The sequence below is a fragment of the Chelonoidis abingdonii genome, chromosome 6 (genome assembly GCF_003597395.2).
Source record: "Chelonoidis abingdonii isolate Lonesome George chromosome 6, CheloAbing_2.0, whole genome shotgun sequence".
In the NCBI taxonomy this organism is placed as follows: Eukaryota; Metazoa; Chordata; order Testudines; family Testudinidae; genus Chelonoidis; species Chelonoidis abingdonii.
This window is the reverse complement of record NC_133774.1, coordinates 24,869,001-24,886,135: the sequence shown is the minus strand read 5'-3', so window position 1 is coordinate 24,886,135 and position 17,135 is coordinate 24,869,001. Positions and strand designations below refer to the sequence as shown.

Sequence of the window (17,135 nt, the reverse complement as noted above, 5' to 3'; positions counted from 1 at the left end):
TCCCTTTGAGAAGGGCAGTGGCCCTGGTAAACAACTTAACAGCCAGGGAAGGGGCGGCCACAGGAGGAGAACAAAATGGAGTATGGGGACAGCTGTAAGAAACAAAATGGAATAGGGGGATAGCTGTAACAGACACTATATAGGGGAGAATGAATATCACAGTGGTACAATATTATTGCCCTTTTGGCCCAAGGAGTTAGCAACCCTGTTTGTTCACACAAAATTGTGTTTTCCTGAATACAATAGAAACTAATTACAGTAGGTAGTTTTCTTGCTCACAATTTCCAAGTCTGCCTCTCCTCTCAGTTATGATCCAGAACTTTGTCTCTCTGCTCACTCTGAAGGCCATGCTCATCCTTGCATCTTTCGCTGACTGCTTGCTTTTGCCTCTCTGGCTCTGTGCCTCTCACAGCCATACAGCTTGTCAACCATTCCTGAACCCAGATTTTGCAATCAGGAAACTCTTCAATGCACCTAGTTAAGCAGGCATTGCCATCCTGTGCTTTGTCTTCAGCAGCAGTTTCTGTTGTTTCCAGCTACTTCACTACATAAAGGGTCTTAATTGCTCTTTTCATTTAGCATACCTGTGGGCGAGGTAATATCTTTTATTGGACCAACTTCTGTTGGTGTGACAGACAAGCTTTTGAGCTACCCAGAGCTTTTCTACCAGTTTGGGAAACGCACTCAAAGTGAGACACTACTCAGTGTAGCACTCTTCCCAGACCTGAAGAAAAGCTCTGTGTAAAGCTTGAAAGCTGACATAGCACTGTCCACACCAGTGCTTATGTCAGTGTAACTTATATCGCTCAGAAGAGTAGCAAATTAAGTAGTAGTGTAGCCAGTCTAAGAGTGTCACAGATAAACACAAGATCAAACAGATAGTTTAGCATAAGTTGTTAGTACATATTCTAACAAGGTGAAATGGCCAGTTTGTTGCCATAGGATAAAAAGGGGGTTGGAGGTGTGACAAATTGTTGGAATAAATCCACAAACAAGGGAACCTAGGCAGACCCATAGTATCTGGCCACAGCAGTCTGATTGAAGGAATATCAGGACTCAGAGAAACCATCCTCAAACTGCTCACCATACAAAGGGCCATCTTCCTCCAGTTCACAACCTACTTCTTCCACAAACTCCATAACATTATCAGCCTGCCTCAGAACACCATCGTTACCACTGTGGCTGTCACTTCCCTATATGCCAACATGCCTCATAGCTGCCTGCCTCAAATATTTACAAGAAAATGGATGAGCTCAGATATTCCTCCCCAAAGACATCACCAAACCATCCATTTTCTCTCCCCCATAACAATTTTACATTCAACAACAAACATCTTGCCCAAACCATGGGAATAACCATGAGTATTAGGATGGCTCCCCAATATGCCACCCTCTTCATAGGCCAACTGGAAGAAGAATTTCTGGACAAATGCGAAACCAATTATATACCTGAGATACATTGATGATATTATCATCCTCTGGACAGACGACTTAATCTTCCTCATAGATTTTCGCCACAACTTGAACGACCAACATCTGTCCATAAAATTCTGTCTGGAACACTCCCACACTAGCATCAACTTCATGGACCCGGCCATCAGCTTCAACAATGAAACCTATAGACAACTGTATACAAGAACTCCATGGATCACCACACCTACCTTCATAGATCCAGTGACCACCCCAAACACACCAAGAAATTTGTTTTCTACAGCCAGGCACTCAGATATTTCAGAATATACACCAAGGAGAAAATCCGGGTTATATACCTTAACACACTCAAAACTGCCTTCACCAAATAGGGAGACTGCACCAGAGAAGTAGATAACATCATGGAATGGGTCATCCAAATACCATAAGAGAATCTGCTTTTAGAAATAAAACCCTCTGTGACCGCACATGTATAGTTGTCACCTACCATCCCACACTGGAACCCAGATGGGGTATCATCGAACAGCTACAACTCATACTCAGTGGGGACTCCATCCTGAAAGAAATCTTTCCTTAACACCCTCTTCAAGCAACCCCCCAATCTCTCCAAGCTCATCATCAGAAGCAAGCTCCCCACAAACCAGGACACACCAACTCAAAGTGGCACACGACCCTCCACATCAACAGATGCAAAAACTGCAGATATATCTCCACTACTACCGTGATCAACGCCCCCCACTCTTAACCTTTCAAGATCCATGGGTCCTAAACGTGCCTATCACAACATGTGGTGTACCTCATTCAGTGCACTAAAAGCCCCAATAACAACTATGTGGGTGAAACCAGACAATCATTACACTCTTTCAAACATGAAAATAATAAAAGACAAAAACAACATATCACCTGTGGGTGAACACAAAGCGATCACTCTATATCTGACCTATCAGTCCCCAATCTCAAAGGAAACCTGCTCAACACTTTCAAAAGACGAGCCTAGAAGCTTAAATTCATAGCTTTGCTAGACACTAAAAATCATGGTCTTAGTAAAGACACTAGATTTATGGCTTATTACAACAATCTGTAGCCTACTAACCACTTTTTGTCCTATGACTTTAGAGGTGTTAATGGGCCACTTTTAAAATGTGCACTAACTGCTTATGCTAAACTATTTGTTCAGTCTGGTATTCCAGTGTGACAGCCTTAGGCCAAGTCTGCACTTGAAATTTACACTGATCTACCTACATCACTCGCATGTGAAAAATCCATAGCCCTGAGCAACGTAGTTATGCCAATCTAACCCCTGGTGTGGACAGCGCTGTGTCTACAGGAGGGCTTCTCTGATCAACATAGCTATTGCCTCTCACAGAGATGGAGTACCTACACTGATGGGAGAAGCCCTCCCAGAGGCATAGGTACCAGCCGCTGCAGCATTTAAATGTAGACCTACCCTCAATACCTTTCCTGAACCTGAATAAGAGCTCTATCTCGCTCGAGAGCTTGTCTCTCTGACCAACGGAAGTTGGTCCAGTAAAAGATATTGCCTCACTCGCCTTGTCTGTCTAATCCCCATGTAGGCATTTACACCAGTGGGTCTATGCAGTTCATCCTCATGCTGCAAAACTTTCATTTCCTCGGGGAGGGGGGCAAGGTGGTTGAGGTAAAGTTTATATTGAACCAACTTCTGTTGGTGAGAGAAACAAACTTTCACAGAGTTCTTCAGATCTGGGGAAAGTATGCAGTATCGCAGCTATACAAGGTGGAACAGATTGTTTAGCATAAGTAGTTAACACGTATTCCAAGGGACCATTCAAGGTGAAGTGGCCCATTCAGACCTCTCCAGTCATAAGGCATGTCTATACTACAAAGTTAAGTTGTCCTTACATCGACCTAAGTAGGCATATACACTACAGTATTCCTGCTACCGCTGTAACTCACCCGCTATGTCGACCTAGTACATCCACCTCGACAAGAGACGTAAGGCTTAGGTTGATGTAGGTCAGGTGACACAGTGTCTGTATCAACACTGCATTATTTGCGTGGCCTGTTGGCTGCCAGCATGGCTGACAGTTTCGCTGCTGATAGGATCTCTGTTTTGAAAGTGGGAGGAAGGGTGTTCCAGCTGTGAGCCCCAGCAGTGCTCCGTGCAGAGTGTGGAGCTGAGAGCCCGGGCAGCAGCCTGGCTCCAGCTGGGATCTCAGCACTGAGCTGAGAAACTGGGGCTTTCAGCCCCCTACACTACCCCTCTCAAGTGAGTGCAAGTGCTCCTGGTGAGGATGCTCATCATTGACAGAAGGAGGGGATGGACGTGACCCCTTGCAGTAATTACTGCAGTGGCTGTGTTAGGTTGACTTAACTTTGTAGTGTAAACATGCCCATAGGAGGTGAAAGGAAGCAGGGGGACGCAGCAGGGCGGGGAGTTGTTAGTTGGTTATATCTTGTTGTAATAAGCCATAAATCCAGTATTTCTCTGATATACTGGGACTGACACCACTACAATAACACTGCATTTCCTCTGTGGGTCAAGGGAGAGAGAGAGCATCTTGTGTTTGTTCATCCTTTATTCCAGCACAGAGGAATGGAGGGCAAGTAACAAATGTGGAGCACACAAGCTAAGCAATGACAGTGTTTATCTTCCCAGTGGGCATTTGTGCCCTTAGTATATGTTTTAGCTGTATCTCTTTGGTATCTGTTTTAGCTGTATCTCTTTTTTTAAAGGGACAGAAATATTTTTTCCAGCTTTCTGAGATGTGGCCCATTGTGTATTGGCTAAGATATTTCAAGTGCTGCGATATGCTTTTTATTCTTTTAATATGACTCAGAATAACATATTAGGAGGTAATAGTCCCTCTCCTTTTGAAAGCAAAACTGGTACAGCACAAGTGTTGCTTTTCAAACAGCCTCTGCTGCTGTTTCCTTTTTGTTTTGAAAACCACAGACTCTACCACATAATGGGGTGGGCCTGGTAAACCAACATGATCAGTGTCCACTGGGAACTGAGCACAAAGGTGTAAGGATTTAATATGCATGGAGAAATTATTATTCTCACAGGTGTTCAGCGACAGACAGCCCAATGTGTGAAAAGGGAGGGAAGTGTGATCAAAAACTCCTTCTGTGACCCAGAAATGCAGCCAAATGGACGACAAAAGAAATGCAATGAAAAGGATTGTCCACCCAGGTAAAAAATGCTGTGAATACTAGGATACTGTACAGGAGCACTATTCAGTGTGTTGTATTCTAATTTAAACATAGTATTCAGGGGAGGCAAAGAACACAGGAATTGCAATAACAATTCAGACCAATAGTCCATCAGAGATCTCCAACAGTGGCCACTACCAGGTGTTTTAGGGAAGAGTGAACGAAACCCTGTAAAGGACAATTTCAGAATTATCTGCTCATAAGAGAAGTTTCTTACTATCAGTTAATGGGTAGTCTATGCCATGAAGCATGATTATGTGTATATCTCAGATATTTTATCCTATCTAATAAAGCTGTGGTTGTATACCAGCGGTTCCCAAACTGTGGGGCATGCCCCCCTAGAGGGACACGGAGTAACATTTCAGGGGAGTGTAGTGGGGTCCAGGCCTGCCCCATAGGGATCAGGAAGGGAGCGCCACTGAGCCCAGTTGTGCCCGCAGCTCCAACCCGGCCTCAGATTCCAACCATGGATCCCAGGGGGGAGCGGACAGGTTCCATTATGGGTAAGGGGGGGTGCAACAGAAAAGGTTTGGGGACCACTGATGTACACATTACCCTTATAAATATCTAACCATTTTCAAAATTTTGCTAATCTCTTAGCTTTGATATCTTGTGATGAAGGTTAATTTCTCACTGTGTGTTTAACGGGTATTTCTTTTCAACAGTTTTAAATCTGTTTTTCAGTTATATTGAATGTTCCTTTGTTCTTGTATTATGAGGGAGGGTAAATAGCAATGCCCAATTTACCTTCTCTGTACATTTATTATTTAATACGCTTATCATGTCCCTTCTTATAGGTCTACTCTCTCTAAACTAAACAGTTCTGATCTTTTCATTGTCTACTCTCATGGAAGTTTTCCCATGTCCCTATTGCAGTACGTTAATTCTTACTCATCATTGTTGTTATCTATCTCTGGACCCTTCCTTTCTGCTACATCTCTTTGTGGGATGGGGCAACCAGAATTGAATACAGTGTTCTAGGTGAGAGCAGACTATTGATTTATATGTAATGCACTATTTTTAGTACTGTTTTCTAGCTCACTGTTTACATACCCAAATATTTTTTGCTTTATTTATTTATTTTTGACAACTCTCTGTCACTAAGCAGATGTTTTCATTGAGCTGTCCATAATGATTCTTAAGGTTTTTTCCTTAGTGGTTCCAGTGAATTTAGAACCAAGCAGTAGCTGGAGTAGTTAAAATTATTCCTTCCGCTATGTGTAACTTTGCATTTGTCAGTACTGAACTGCATGATGGATATTGCTGCTTTTATGTCGTAAATAATGTACAGATGTTAGGGGGATTAATGGTTTTATTCCTTGTTCCTGCAGCAGTTCACAATTATGTATGATGTCTCTTTGGGGAAATATCTAGGAATGCTGTTACAGCCTATGTAAATCATTTTAAAAGTATAAAGAATGCAGCTTGGTAGTAAATCTGTGCAAATTGCCAAGGAAGTCAATTGATAGCAGAATCAAACTTATTAACTAATGGCTTCCATAATAGCTGAGGCTAAACTGAACACACAGGAGCATTTATATTTATAAAAAATATAAATTACGCTCTTGATTCCAAAGTCCCAAAGAGAAATGACTGGGTTATTCAGAAGTTAAAAGATCCTTAAAGACCATATTATCTAGCTTCTGCTGCTTACATTTGGAAATCGCAGTTTCTCTTCAATAGCAGTCAGAGCCTGCTGTAGGAAATTAGATTGCTGTAAATCATTTCTTAGTGATTATAGAATTATGTTAAACATGACTTGTTGTGCTTAGTTTTCTGCACACTGCTGAAGAGATGCTCTAGCTTAATCCCAGTCTGATTGACAGTTCTAAAACCACTTACAATTCTTTCTGTCTCCTTTGGTAAATGTCCTTTATAGAGTACTAGTGAGAATAGTAAAATATTGATAAATGCAGGAGATTCATAAAACATAGTGATAGGGGTTTGGTTGTTTATTTATCTCTTCTTAGTTGTGATAATTAGTTGTCTGTGATGTATATGAGCTGCTGGACAGCATATCTACTACCTGTAGCAGCACAAAATCATAGAGTAGCCATGATTTCTGATAATTAAAAAAGAATAAATAAGAAACAGAATAATAAATCTATAGCTACATTTAAAGCACACACCCACCATGTGAAACATGGAACTTAGGAGCCCCTGTTCTAACACAGGGCCCTGCTACTTGAGCTAATGGGGGATTGCTGTTCCCTATCAAGCCTTATAGCAATATATCCTCTTTGTAGACTGGTCACTACCAGGCAATACGATCACAGACTGAGTTAGTGCTAACATTTCATTCCACAATGACCAATGGTGCATGCGCGCACACACACACACACACATACACTAGTCATGGACTCATAGTGAGCTACTGCAATTATTTTCTAAAGTTTTCAAGCCCACAGCTAGGCTCCTACGGCTGTGTCATCGACAATCCAGAAGGATGGCTAAACTTCCTCTCCGCAAAGTATTTATTTATTTAGTGTGTGCATAGTCATCTAGCCAAGCGATGGCATCTTCAGGGGCGTGTTGCAGTTCTTCTGGCTCCTCCGATGGCAGGCACACTAGCAGTTCAAACTAGGAAAGGAAAGTAGTAGTAAAGCAGTTTCTTTGTTCGGAAGAAAATCAAAGTGACAGAGGGAGATGGTATTTCTGCCCTTGAAAATAGGGCACACAGGGAAGTATTCACTTGCTAAATCTGTCAAAGATTCTAAGGATACAGGCCTGACTATACTCAATGCTTGTCAAGAACTGAGAAGGGAGTTGGAAGATCAAACACAATGCAGTCGTGGATGGACCTTTGGTTGGCTATGTAAGCTTACCCCTGGATTTCCTAGCTCCAGAAACTAAGTTACCATCAAAGGCAATGCTCTTATTAGCCGGTCATCCACCTTCCGACATGCAGATCAATTTCTCAATGGAAATGTATCATCAAAAGCAGTCATGAGGAAGTTTTCTTAGATAGCTTCCTTACCATCTATTGGATCCCATGGACTGAAAACACGTGACCACAAGGTTAGCCATCAGACTATGAATTCAAACCGAATCATACAGGAGCTGGAAGACATTCCATTCTATAGCTATGTAGCTTACTTTTGATAAAATGTACATAATCACCAGCGTGGCTGCAAGTTGCTAAGAGTCATGTCTTGACTTCCACATTCTCAGCTAATAGGCTCCAGGAAGTTAGTTGGAAACTGGTTAAATCACAGGTTTCTGAGACGTCAGAGTCCAAACATCCATGTTTCTTAGGCGATTGGAGGCATGTGATAAAACTCTTTTGCCCATTCTCTAGTTAAACAATCTGGAGCTACATAAGACATTTCTAAAATATTTTATTGCACACAAATATGTAAAGTGTCAACTCAGAGTAGAACAGAAATGGTTGACTCCTACCATGGGGAGCTAGCATTTGATGGAAATGCAGATATGACCGCCCCATTATCTAGTGTTATTGACATGTAACCCTTCTGCCCCTTTGAGTTGGCAGCAACAAGGGCCGGGTTCAATATCCAGGGGTTCCATTCAATAACACAATGCATAACCGGCGTCGAGCTCCTCCTCCATGTGACCGTGGCCACTTGACCTCTCCCACCTGGGCGCCCTCTGATAGGCGTAATGATTCCCTCTCTCGCATAGTACGGAGTTGAGTGGGTAGCAAATTCCTCTTAGATAAGAAGAACAATGCCGTGGCATCCATTGGTGAGAATACACCCACAATAGGCTGCTTACACAAAACGGTTTTTAGTACAAAACTTCTCCGAAGTTTTTTGGCTGTCGCTTTCCCCCTTAGGGTCTTAGTTCCAATCACCCAAAGTCCAACAACCAATAAGGGTCTCTCGTGTCGGTGCCACCCCAGAAGTCAATGGAGTTTATCTGCTCAAGTTTCTTCCTCAGTCTGGTGTGGAATGGGGTGAGAGGGATGAGTCCTCGTGTAGGGCGTTGCTGTGTCTAAGGGGCACCTTATTTGGGCCGGGGCTAACTGCTCCGCTTCTCCATGGAGTTCTGCTGCAGCCTTCATCACGACCAGCTGTGCCACTCCTCCAGCTGTCCCTGCAAACCACTTCACTCTGCTCACTGTTCCATGGGCTGCTCCAACACGCTGCAAACTGCTCCACTCTACCAGCCTCTTAATGGTAGGTCTTCAGGCTCCCCCACTGGTTAACACAGCACTCACTGATTCTCAGCTCAGCTCTTTCAGTGATTTCAGCTCTTAGTAGGGGAGCCCTGGTGCACTATTGGCCCAACATGAATTCAGCTCAGCAGGCTCTAGATAGACTCCTAGTGGAATCAAAATTAGCTCTATTCTTTAACAGTGGAGAGAGGAGGATGTGCAATTGGTGTTCCAGGCCCTCAAAAGGGGCCCATACCATCAGGTACACATACCAGTCCCCACCCTCTCTCAATTCATTGGGTTTTTGGAACCCATGTCCCTTGTCTAGCAAGTGCTACTTAATTTAGGTTGAGTCATTTCTGTCATAAAGCAGTCTAATAGTTCCTCATTCACATAATTAGGGTGACAGCACTTTTCTTTTCCTCCTTCCCCAATAACAAAGAAATTGGGGATCCCAGCTGTCAAAATAACCATCCCAGGCTGCCTTGCTGGGTGTGCCCATGCAAATATTTGAGATTTCACATTCCTGACATTCTTTCCGTACTTCCCATAATTCACCACCAGATGTCAGGGTAGAGCTCATTCTGACTCTGCTTACAGACAGGCAGCAGCACAGAAAGAAGCTGGTATGAACCAACGTAGCTTACCATTATATTGCTTGGTTGGTAAGCAGGTGTTTGTCTTTATAGATGCTCAGTATTAAATTCATTGTATTGTCCTGAAAGGAAAGAACGATGTATTTTCTTTACTTACACTCTTCTATACCTACCAGGTGAATAGAAATTTTCTTCCTTCCATCTAAAGAAAATTGTCCTGGCCTTTTTTGACATGAATACCTGCTCAGATAGAATGCTTATAAATAGATAATTTGAAGTCTTCAATCTCCTGCCATCTCATCAGTGTTCTGCCATTGTCAAGGAAGCTTGCTGCTGCTTTTTGGAGAAAAACTTTTTTAACCACCGCTAACAGTTTGCTTAGTAAATTCCAGCAATCGTAAAGGACAGAGAGTATTATCATTATCTGTATTACAGTAATACCTAGATTGGGGCCCTATTGTCCTGGGTGCTGCACAGGAACATGGTAATAGTTATACCTAGACCTTTTCGTCAGGATATCTCAAATGCGTTACAAAGGAGGGCAGTATCCCTGAGGCCCAGAGAGGGAAGAAGTGACTTATCCAGTGTCAATGTGAACTGAACTCAGACCTCCTGCACTCTAGTCTCGTGTGCAATCCATGGCACCATCAGAGACAATCCCTCCCTCAACACGCTTACGATCTAAACACAGGCTGAAAAAAAGGAAGCATTATTAGTTCCAATATTTTTATTGGGGGAGGAATGAGGCACAGAGAAATTAAGTGATTTCTCAGGGTCACACAAGAATAGATCTCAAGATCACACAAGTCCCAGTGTAGTGTCTTAACATGGCCATTGTTATTCTGTTTGCGTAAGCAGAAAATTGCTTAATTCGGCCCTCTTGTGCATATGCATTGTGATACATTGGACACAGGCCAAATGCTATTGTTCCACAGGACCCCTGCCTCATTCAGTGCACTGGATGGAACTGCTCTCAGGATGGATTAGGGTTATGTAGTGAGTGAGGCTGTTGTTGGTAGGACCCCAGTCTTGTTTCTTGCAAAATTTGGAAGGTGTGTAGTGAATGAGGTCTCTGTTTGTCAGACGTGGAGAAGGATGGCAGGAGAGAGATCACTTGATCATTACCTGTTTGGTTCACTCCTTTTGGGGCACCTGTCATTGGCCACTCTTGGTAGATGGGATACTGGGCTACATGGACCTTTGGTCTGACCCAGTACGGCCATTTTTATGTTCTTATATTCTTCTTATGAGGCAGGGGATTGCAGGAAAAGAAAGAGTGGGTCTCAAGACCAAGGCAGTTGATTGTTGCTCTGGAGAGATGGATTCTATCTAGGCCCCTGCCACAGAGTTCCTATATGATGGTAGGAAAGTCATTTAAACCAATGCACAGGAAAAATAGTATAAAATCAAACAACAACTTTATTAGTTTTAAGAGAGAGCTGGACAAATTCATGAGTACTATTGTGTGATGAGGTTGCTTGTGATGGTGGGGGTCAGACTTCTGGTTTATGTTTTATGTTCCTAAAAGCTCATCCTTCAAGGTTTCAGTCAGCCACCTCCAGGGGTCAGAAAGCAATTCCTCACCACCACCACCGCCCCAGATTTTTTTATTTCCTTCCTCTAATGTATCTGGGATGACCACAGGTGGAGATGGGACACTGGGCAGAGTAGGCCAGGTCTCTTGAGAAAACTCTCAGTGCCACTCTTTCAGGTGCTTGCTGGCTGATTCTTGCTCACATGCTAGGGGTCTAGTTGATCGTCATATGTGGAGTCAGGAAGCAATTCTCCATCCCCCGCGATCAGACTGGCAGTGATTTTGGGGGACGGTTTTGCCTTCCTCTGCAGCACATGGCTGTTGGTCACTTGCCAGGATTATCTGGGTATATCTCATTTAATCATTTCCCATTGCAGGGGCCTCAGAAACTGGTGCACCTCAGTCCCTCCTATTCTCTCCCCATGGTACATAATAGTCAAATCCCCTGTGGGCTGTAATACTTGGGTTTAATTTCCGTTGTTGGGTTTAGTGTGTGGGTGCTGGGTGGTGTTGGTGGCCTGTGATATACAGGAGGTCAGACTAGCTCCCCTTAAACTATATGACTCAATGTAATTAAAGACTGTGTTGTCCTCCATGTGTACAAGGGCACCAAACCGAGGATGCATCGACAACCTTAATTCTGACATTTCCTAACTGGAATGTGACTTTGTAACCGTAATGTTCTTTTAACCTAGCTTTTTGTGTGTAACAACTTATTACTTCCTATGTTACTAGTCCTGGTCTAGCTATGTCCTTTGACAATGTATCAGTTTATGGAATATGGGTGACGGGTTTTGCTTTATATTGAAAGCTGATAGCCTGTGGTGGCACGAGCCACCCAGTAAAGAAAAAGTATCAGCGATTGAATGTGTGTATGTAAGAAGGGAAAGATGGAGACTTAAAATTTAGAGCTTCATCCTGCAAGCTGCTAAGCACTCCCTCAAGGTGCTGAATACTGCTGAGGTCTGTGGGAATGAAGGGCACTGAGCACTTCACATATGTAACATGAAGCATACAAGATGTTCAATTAAAGTAAATAGGACTATTCACATGCTTGAGGTTGCACAGGTGCTGAAGTGCCTAGCTGGATCAGGGCCTTACAGAACAGTAGAGGTTACAAAAAAAGAGCTGGAAAGATCTGGGAGGTGAGAGCATCATACAAAGTGAATTGATTCAGTATTTTTCTTTACTACTGCGCTCCACTGAGAAGATTTGCCTGTGTCTTCTCAACAATTTCACTTTGATGTTTGTACCTGCATGAAGGGGAAATGAAACTCCTAGAGACAAGATACAGGAGCACAGAAGTGGTAAGAACCAGAGGCCTCGGTCAGGATTGGGGTCCCAGTGTACTGTACAAACAAGTAGGAAAAGAGTTCCTGTCCCAAAGCCTTTCTATCTAATTTAAGAGAAAATGCCCCAAACAATAGATGGGAATGGAAAGGGAACATAAGGAGGACCAGTGATGAGAACAGATGGTTACACAAATTAGAAGTGTGCTCAGCTTGATGGCTCAGTGTCTTTTTTTAATTGTATGATTATAAATAAATAGCTGTCAGCAACCCTCATCCCAGTGAGAGCCCTTTTGCAGTTGAGTGAAACTACTGGGGAACTGAGGATGGGAGTGGAAACTGAGGAGCCAAATTAGAGAAAAACATTAGGATAGGGGAGGTAAGAAGCGCAAAGATTGATGTGTTGCAGAATAGGATGCATGGCAGAAGAAGAATGAAACCTGATACCATAATAATTTATTATGTATTTATCAGCATGGGAATATTTATTTTACCTTTACTCTGCTTTTGTATTAAGCAATATTTTGCCCACTGTGATGTAGAAAGTAATAGCTAGCTTCCCAGAGATAATGAACTGATACAAATATTTGCCCTGTGACTAACAGAGGAAATGGTAAGAAGTGACAGCAAAGAGGCACATTATGGCTTTTTGGTGACACAGCTGAAATCCCTTGATCAGGTAATTGAATAAGTCATATATTCAGTCAGCATGAATTGAAGTGCTTTTAGAATAACATTTAATCCAGTCAGCAGTGTATACAGAAAATATCAAAGGTAGTACACAGTAATTCAATTAATATAGTAGGCATTGGTTATGTTTCATATCGTACATGAGAATTCAAAATAGTAATTCTTTGTTCATATGAAGCAGCCATGGTTTAGTGGAGGGAGGTTTTTTTGAGTGGAGGTGCTTGGTTTTATTTGGTTTTGTTGAGAAACAAGATTAAAAGTGCAATTGTGGGATTTTTTTCTTAAAACACAGATGGCTATTCAAGTACACCTAATGATCTTGTTTAAAGTACTTTAAAACTTCATTTAAGTAGTTTTGCTTTTTCAGTAGTAGGCTGGGTAGCCATCCCTCCCTGTCAGTCTCTGAGGGAGGCTACGCCTCTTTGCTGTTGTGTACCTATAAAGGTGCCCAAAGCGGGGAACTAGCTTCACCTACTGCTCTGGTCCTCCGGCTGGGCAGAACAGTATGGCAGTCTGTGAGCCCGCAGGCCCAGTCAGGGCAGGGAGGCAAAGCAATTGCGTGGGCTCTGGCCTGCAGTCAGGGCAGAGCAGCTATGCCGTCTATGAGCCCCTGTAGGGGTGAGCCCCATAAAGTCTAGAGGCTCAGGTAAGAGTGAGCACCAAGAGAGTCTGTGGGGCTCAGGTAGGTTGCCTGAGGAGCACAAGTCTCCAGGCCTAAGGAGGCCTAAGTACTGCCACCCCAGGGGTGGGGTGGCATGGGGGATACGGGCCTGCTCAGTTCCACCGCGTCCTAGCCCAGAACCCTAACAGTGACGGAGTGGTCCACCACTGGGTCAGTGGGGATTCGCCTGAAACACACTAACCTTGTATCAGACTGTTGCCTGGTTTCTCTGGGCTGCTTCCAACTCTCCCACTCGGGTGTACCTGCATCTGTCATCGTGGGGAGCTCTGGCCAGTCCGCAGGCATCAGCTCCTCAGCATCTCAGTCAGCCGGCAGCCCGGGGAGATCCAGCCAGTCCTCAGGTGGCAGCCCCAGCAACTCTTCAGTGTCTTGGTCGGCCAGAGGTCCTAGCCAGTCCTAGCCAGTCCTCAGTAGGTAGCCTTGGTAGCTCCTCTGCAGGCTCCAGCAGCAAGCGGGATGTGTCATCTCCTGTGGTGGCTCCACTACAACCGAGTTGCAGGGCCCACCTTTTGTACTTCCCCTTCCTGTCCCACCTTCCCTTCCAGCGGGGTGGATGTGGCTCTCCTGGTTCAGCCCACCAGGGTGTGTGTTGTGGTCCTTCTCTGTCACTCTCTGAGAGAGGCCATGCCTCCTTGCTACACAGTATGCTGGAAATGGCATTATTTTGGCACTCGCTGAATTCTGTCTCAAATAATTAATGTTGGTATTTAGTGATTCACTCCCAGTTGCTGTTCTCAAAGATTTCAGCTTTTAGAGTGGTAGCCGTGTTAGTCTGTATCAGCAAAAAGAATGAGGAGTACTTCTAGCACCTTAGAGGCTAACAAATTTATCTGGGCATAAGCTTTCTTAGGCTAAAACCCACTTCATCAGATGCACGCAGTGGAAATACAGTAGGAAGATATATATATATACCTATAGATATGTATACACAGAGAGAGAGAGAACATGAAAAAATGGGGGTTGCCATACCAACTCTAACAAGACTAATCAATTAAGGTGGGCTATTGTCAGCAGAAGAAAAAAATGTTTGTAGCGATAATCAGGATGGCCCATTTCAAACCATTGACAAGAAGATGTGAGTAACAATAGGGAAAAAATTAGCATGAGGAAATAGTTCTTAGTTTGTGTAATGACCCATCCACTCCCAGTCTTTATTCAAGCCTAATTTAATGGTGTCCAGTTTGCAAATTAATTCCAGTTCTGAAGTTTCTCGTTAGAGTCTGTTTTTGAAGCTTTTTATTGAAGAATTGTGACTTTTAGGTATGTAATTGAGTGTCCAGGGAGGCTGAAATGTTCTCCGACTAGTTTTTGAATGTTATAATTCTTGACGTCTGATTTGTGTCCATTTATTCTTTTGCGTAGAAACTGTCCGGATTGGCCAATGTACATGGCAGAGGGGCATTGCTGGCACATGATGGCATATATCACATTGGTAGATGTGCAGGTGAAGGAGCCCCGATGGTGTGGCTGATGTGATTAGATCCTATGATGGTATCCTTTGAATAGATATGTGAATAGAGTTGGCAACAAGCTCTGTTGCAGGGATAGGTCCCTGCGTTAGTGTTTTTGTTGTGTGGTGTTTGGTTGCTGGTGAATATTTGCATCAGGTTGGGGGGATGTCTGTAAGCGAGGACTGGCCTGTCTCCCAAAATCTGTGAGAATGAGGAATCATCCTTCAGTATAGATTGTAGATCCTTGATGTTGCGCTGGAGAGGTTTTAGTTGGGGGCTGAAGATGACGGCTAGTGACGTTTTGTTACCGTCTTTGTTGGGCCTGTCCTGTAGTAGGTGACTTCTGGGTACTCTTCTGGCTCTGTCAATTTGTTTCTTCACTTCAGCAAGTGGGTATTGTAGTTTTAAGAACGCTTGATAGAGATCTTGTAGGTGTTTATCTCTGTCTGAAGGATTAGAGCAAATGTGGTTGTCAGTGAGACACTGCAGAACTGGAATTAATTTGCAAACTGGACACCATTAAATTAGGCTTGAATAAAGACTGGGAGTGGATGGGTCATTACACAAACTAAAAACTATTTCCCCATGCTAATTTTTCCCCTACTGTTACTCACACCTTCTCGTCAACTGTTTGAAATGGGCCATCCTGATTATCACTACAAAAGTTTTTTTTCTCTTACTGATAATAGCCCACCTTAACTGATCAGTATCGTTAGAGTTGGCATGCCATTTTTTTCATGTTCTCTGTGTATATATATATATATATATATTTTCCTACTGTATTTTCCACTGCGTGCATCTGATGAAGTGGGGTTTAGCCCACAAAAGCTTATGCCCAAAAAAAGATTTCAGTGTACATTTGGACTCCATCTCCTGTGAGCTAGGCATGTTTCTTTCTGGCTATAGTGCACTCTTACTGAAAATTCAGACTTTGTATTAGCATGTGCTCATCCACTGAAGCCAATGGAGTTGCATCTATGAGTTTTACCCAGAGTGTGAATGAGAGCTCCCACAGAGGTAGCCAGAGCTTAAACTTCCTTGTTGAGTCTGTCTTGGTTATTCTGGGGACTCAGGACATGGCTATTTTGAAATGCAAGCAGTATTGCATACCTGTATCACCACCAAAACCTGCAGAATTTCTCCCAACCCTACAGACCAATGAATGCTACAGATTTTGGAATTGTATTCATCCTTAAATATACCTAATCATGTCTTCAAATCAGATAGATGATAAACCAGGAAATGCTAGGATAATAAGCCCTTACTTCTTTCTTAGCATTCCTTGTGTAGTACTGAAAGTTTAACAAGTAATAGGTCAAATTCTTGATTAAACCAGTGTAACTCCAAATGTATTAACTTCATTGGTCTGACAAAGTGGGTATTCACCCACGAAAGCTTATGCTCCAATACTTCTGTTAGTCTATAACAGGGGTTGGCAACCTATGGCACGCATGGCAAAGATGGCACACGAGCCAGTTTTTAATGGCACTCTGGAGCCTGCCGGGACTCCAGTGTGCCATTAAAAATCCTGCCGACACGGCAAGGGTCCGTGTTCCCCGGCCACAGCGCTGGCCAAGCGCAGCAAGCTGCCAGCCCCCCTTTCCCCCGGAGCCCTGCCTCCGCATGCAGTGCTCTGGAGGCCGGGGCTGCGCACTCCCATGGGGCAGTGTTTGGCTCTGTGGGGAGGGAAAACCACTCCCCACTCATCTGGAGTCCTGCCACCACGCGTGCAGCGCTCTCAGGGGCAGAGCAGGGCTGCGTGCATGGCGGCAGGGCTCCGGATGAGCGGGGAGCCTCATGGTAAGGGGTCCGGGGCTGGGCAGGGTGGATAAGGGTTAGGGGCAGTCAGGGGACAGGGACTAGGGTGGGTTGGATGGGGGAATGGGATCCCGGGGGGTGGTTAGGGGCCGGGGGTCTCTGGAGAGGGCAGTTAGGGAGCAGGGGGGGTGGATGGGGCATGGGAATCCCGGGGTCTGTTAGTGGGTTAGGGGTGGATAGGGGTCAGGGCAGTCAGGAGACAGGGGGCAAGGAGGGTCCTGGGGGGCAGTTAGGGTGGGAGAGGTCTCTGGAGGAGGTGGTCATGGGAAAAGGAGCTGTGGAGGGTTGAATGAGTCGGGAGTTCCGGGGGGGGGCTATCAGGAGGTAGGGGTG

General features: G+C 44.1%; 1 protein-coding gene across 1 annotated transcript in view; it reads left to right on the top strand.

Annotated features, from left to right (window-relative positions):
* Nucleotides 1-17,135, top strand: part of ADAMTS12 (ADAM metallopeptidase with thrombospondin type 1 motif 12) — a 324,205-nt gene that overhangs the window by 266,437 nt on the left and 40,633 nt on the right. The window contains exon 17 of the mRNA XM_032763220.1: nt 4,479-4,605. Coding sequence (XP_032619111.1) covers nt 4,479-4,605 — 127 coding nt within the window. The remainder of the gene's footprint in view (nt 1-4,478; nt 4,606-17,135) is intronic.